Source organism: Austrofundulus limnaeus, unplaced genomic scaffold (genome assembly GCF_001266775.1).
Source record: "Austrofundulus limnaeus strain Quisiro unplaced genomic scaffold, Austrofundulus_limnaeus-1.0 Scaffold419, whole genome shotgun sequence".
Taxonomy (NCBI): domain Eukaryota; kingdom Metazoa; phylum Chordata; class Actinopteri; order Cyprinodontiformes; family Rivulidae; genus Austrofundulus; species Austrofundulus limnaeus.
Genome location: NW_013952821.1, coordinates 143,007 through 147,015, shown reverse-complemented (window position 1 = coordinate 147,015; position 4,009 = coordinate 143,007). Strand labels below are relative to the sequence as shown.

Below are 4,009 nucleotides of genomic sequence, written 5' to 3'. Positions count from 1 at the left end.
GGACAGGAGACCATCTGCCTCGACCGGCTGGTTGGAGGACAGGAAAGAGACACAGACAAACACAGAAGAATATCTGTTACAGAAGGATGTGGGTTTTTAATGCAGGGCTGCCTGAAAGGTCAAAGGTCATTCAGTGTTGGTTTTCAGTTTTGCTGCTTCCTTGCAGAAATTTGTCCAGATTCTCTGAATCTTTTAATGAAATTATGGGCTGTAGATGATGGAATCACTAAATTCCTTGTGTTGTTCTTGAACTGTTGGACTATTTGCACACATAGTTGTTCACAAAGTGGTGAACCTCGCCCCATCCTTGCTTGTGAACGACTGAGCCTTTCGAGGATGCTCCCTTTATGACATCACCAGTTTCCAGTGAACCTTGAGGTAAAGAAATGTTTGTAGTTTGGGTTCATTTCCTGTTAACCTCCCAGAAACTCCTGAGGAGCTGATTAAAATCCTCTTGTTGAACTTGAAGAGATCCTCTCTGACACACGTTCTGCTCTGCGCGTCTGCTGACTCGCGAAGCCCACTGAGCCACCCGCCCACGTAGAACGCGAGGTGCGCGCTCCCGCCACGCCGTTGCCACGGCAACGCTTTCTCACTCCGTCGTTCTCTGCGGCGTTTGAGGCCACTTTGGGCAGTCACGGGCCGAGCGAGGGAACGGGATAAATATCTGCGACGAGCCTCCTCAGAAGCCCCACGTGAGGCGGGAGCCGCAGGAGCCTCAGATGTTTGTGTTGCCATGAAGAGCGATGAAGAGCGACGGGGAGTGACAGCCAGCAGTGAGAGGAAGCTGATTCCCTCCTGCATTCCCTGCACACTCTGCTGCAGGGAAGTAAAGCTGTCGGCGCTTCATGTGAGCAGGAATCCAGAACGTCAAAGAGATGGTGTGTTGTTGGTGTGTCGGGGGTGCATGTGAGACGCTTCGCACGTTGCATCGCAGCGTTTGCTCCAGTTTCTGGGCTTCAGTCGAGCCCCTTCTGCTTCRTCTTGTTCGGATCAACTCATTCAATATTTAGAGTATCGCTCGCTCTGATTTGGATTGTGAGTCCAGCCCCACACCACACAGCCGGTCCAGGGACACAGCTGCAGTCCAGACGGGATGGAYTCTGCTCTGTCAGTCAGAAAACTCAGCAACATGAAACAGATCAAAGTGATGCAGACACTGAGAACGAGACAAGAAGAAACAAACATGGATGAAAACAACTACCGTATTTATTCAAGTATAATATGTAAAATTAAATCCATAAAATCATCCATAAAGTTGGGGGGTAGTACTATACTCGGATAAATATTTTTACTTATGTATTTTAACTGAAATATCGGCTTTATTCACAAAATGCCAGAAATGAGACCGCGTCGTAAAAAGCAGTTGAAACAAGCTCACCTCTGACACTCCTCCGTGCTTCAGAGTGAGATAATAACAGATCCAGGCAGGAGACATGATGTGAAAAAGGGGGGGAGTAGTCCTGCAGATCAGTAATGATAACAAACTAATGACATTAGCGTGTGACCGGGCCACTCCTCGAACTAGGGTTGGGCGATATTGGCAAAAAACTTAATCACAATTAATTGTGGTGTTTGGCTGATAATGATTAATTTGACAATTAATCCCCTGGAGTCCCTGGACACCTTTATGTCCTAGTCACATGACCAATTTAGTGGAAAAGATTTGCTCTTCGTAAAAATCTTTTTCAAACTGTGTCAAAATCACAGACTTCAGGCTSTACTTCAAATTGTAAATTGTGTTGATAAACAAAATACAGAACTTGAAGAGTTTGTTTAAATGTTCGTCATATTTGAAGTGGAGAGGAGCACCGAGCGGACTGACCGGGGAACTATTCAGTCAGTCTGCCTGGTGGCATTAATCGTATTAATCGTCAAGTGCCAAAAAATAATCGATTAATGTTTTTCTGACGATTAATTGCACACGATACGATTATACCCAACCCTACCTCGAACAACAACAAAGACATGTTCGTCTGTAATGGCTGCCGTCTACCGGTGTTCTGAAAAAGTTTGTATCCCTGAAAAAAGTTTCCCCACCAGAGGGGGCTCGCGAGTAGGAAGTAATCTGCTTTTCCCCCACAAGATGGTCCAAATCTCATGTGAAGTCTCTAACTTTTGTGTTAGCGCCTCCTGATAGACTATGTGTAAAATGCCAGAATTCATATGATGCTGCTACAGCTGATATATATTTGTTGTCAAAATACCTTTTAGTACATATGTTGTTAAAATAAAATGAACAGYCCAATGATCATTTTACTGATATGAATAAAGACTGCAAAGGCTGAAAAATCTTGAAGTCTGTATGAAATTGGAGGTAGTTTGAAGATTAATTTTTTAGGCATTTCAAGCTCAAAAATGGGGGTGGGGTCGTATTATGCATGAGATCGTATTATACATTAATAAATACGGTAAATGCAACTATAAGATTCAGATCACGAAAAACTAAAATATGCTAAGACTTCACATGAATGCAAATACATAACTCCTAAAGGGAATTTRTGTTTTTAAATCCTTCTTTTTCACATTTAAATSTTTCAGTTGGGATCTATATAATGTGRAACTYCAATGCTTTGGTCTGAATTCCTCCTTATTGTAACTCTCCAAGCTCCGCCCCTTTTCTGAGGCATGTCTCAGATCTATGGCCACTGGGGGGAAAATAATTCTGAATTTAACCTCAGAATTCTAAGATTAAAGTCAGAATTCTTTTTTTTCCAATGGCCCTCATTCTCATTTGTGTACATCAACTCGTTTTGAGGCTGTTTCTTTAAATCCAAACAAGGTGCTTCACACCCTGCCCCCCTCCAGCTTCTAGACCGGTTCACTCCAGTTTGTACCTCATTTAGAAGTTCAGAAAATGTCAAAGAAAAATAGAGAAAACTGAACGGGTTAAAAATCTGACCCAAACAGAATATAAAGATATCTCTGCAGCACACCCACAGCAAAATGTATTTTAACGTTAAAAAGGTGGATTTTGCAGATTTGTCCCCTTTAATTACAAGAAATGAGAGCAAAAGACACCAAATAAGCAGAAACTAATRCAAACTGTTTACATAAATGAACAGAAACACACTTTTTCCCCCCTGAATGAATCTTTATTAATTCAGTTTTCCTCTGATGGAACCCATTAATGATTCAATAATTATYGTCTTGGTTCAGACTCCCGTCTCCTCGGTCACTGATGATGCTCATATTCAGCTGAGTCCTCCTCAGCATGAAACATGCGTGTCCTGATGGAGACGAGGAGAATTAAAGCCACTCGAATAAATGAATGAATGAATAATAAAATAAATAAATAAATAAATAAATAAATAAATAAATAAATAAAACCACCCCGGTTGTTCTTCCGTCACACTGAACACAGGACCGGTTATGTAAGGAAACCATTCAGTCTTCATGTGAACAGCAGAGGAAATTATTAGAGCTCTTATGTAAACCTTTAACAGCAATAAACTAAATAAAGAGCACTCACTTCCAGTTTTACACATTTCATTTAATATTAGCATGAAGCACAATCATAATTCTTTAAATCAGTTTCTGCCTTTTTTTTTTAAAAAACATTTTTAATTCCAGCTCGGAATAAGATGAACTAAAATTAGATGCTATTTTTAAAAATAAAAAAAAAAGCACTTCAAATATACCCCGTTTCCAAGCATAAAACCATTTCACACTGAAGTAAGGCAGGCTGATATACTAAAAGTGTCTCCATGGTAACCCGCGCTCTGAAAGCGGCGCTCAGCGGGGTGGGGTGGGGGGTGGGGGTGTGGCTCCACTTCAGATAGTGTCTGTGATGGTGGATAATCAAACCCGGCCGCCGCCTCTCATCAACAGCCGAAAGCACGGAGCGAGCGGCTTCGCCTGTTTACACTCGAAACGCTTTGTTACTGAAAAGCTGCTTTTATGCAGATGTCAGGGAGTAACCCCCCCCCCCCCACACACACACACACACACACTGCCCCCCCTGGGGTCAGGAAGTCCATCTTTTAATGTCTGATAATGACTGTAACAA

The 4,009-nt window shown here is 42.1% G+C and overlaps 1 protein-coding gene across 3 annotated transcripts in view; it reads left to right on the top strand.

The window, feature by feature from the left end:
• Positions 1 to 4,009, top strand: part of aatkb (apoptosis-associated tyrosine kinase b) — a 60,689-nt gene that overhangs the window by 16,467 nt on the left and 40,213 nt on the right. Inside the window, exon 1 of one of the 3 annotated variants that reach the window (XM_014024333.1) lies at positions 722 to 881. The exons of the other annotated variants lie outside the window; for them this stretch is intronic. Within the exon in view, the coding sequence (XP_013879787.1) occupies positions 737 to 881 (145 nt within the window). The 5' untranslated portion in view covers positions 722 to 736. Of the gene's footprint in view, positions 1 to 721; positions 882 to 4,009 lie in introns of those variants that run through there. 3 annotated transcript variants of the gene reach the window in all.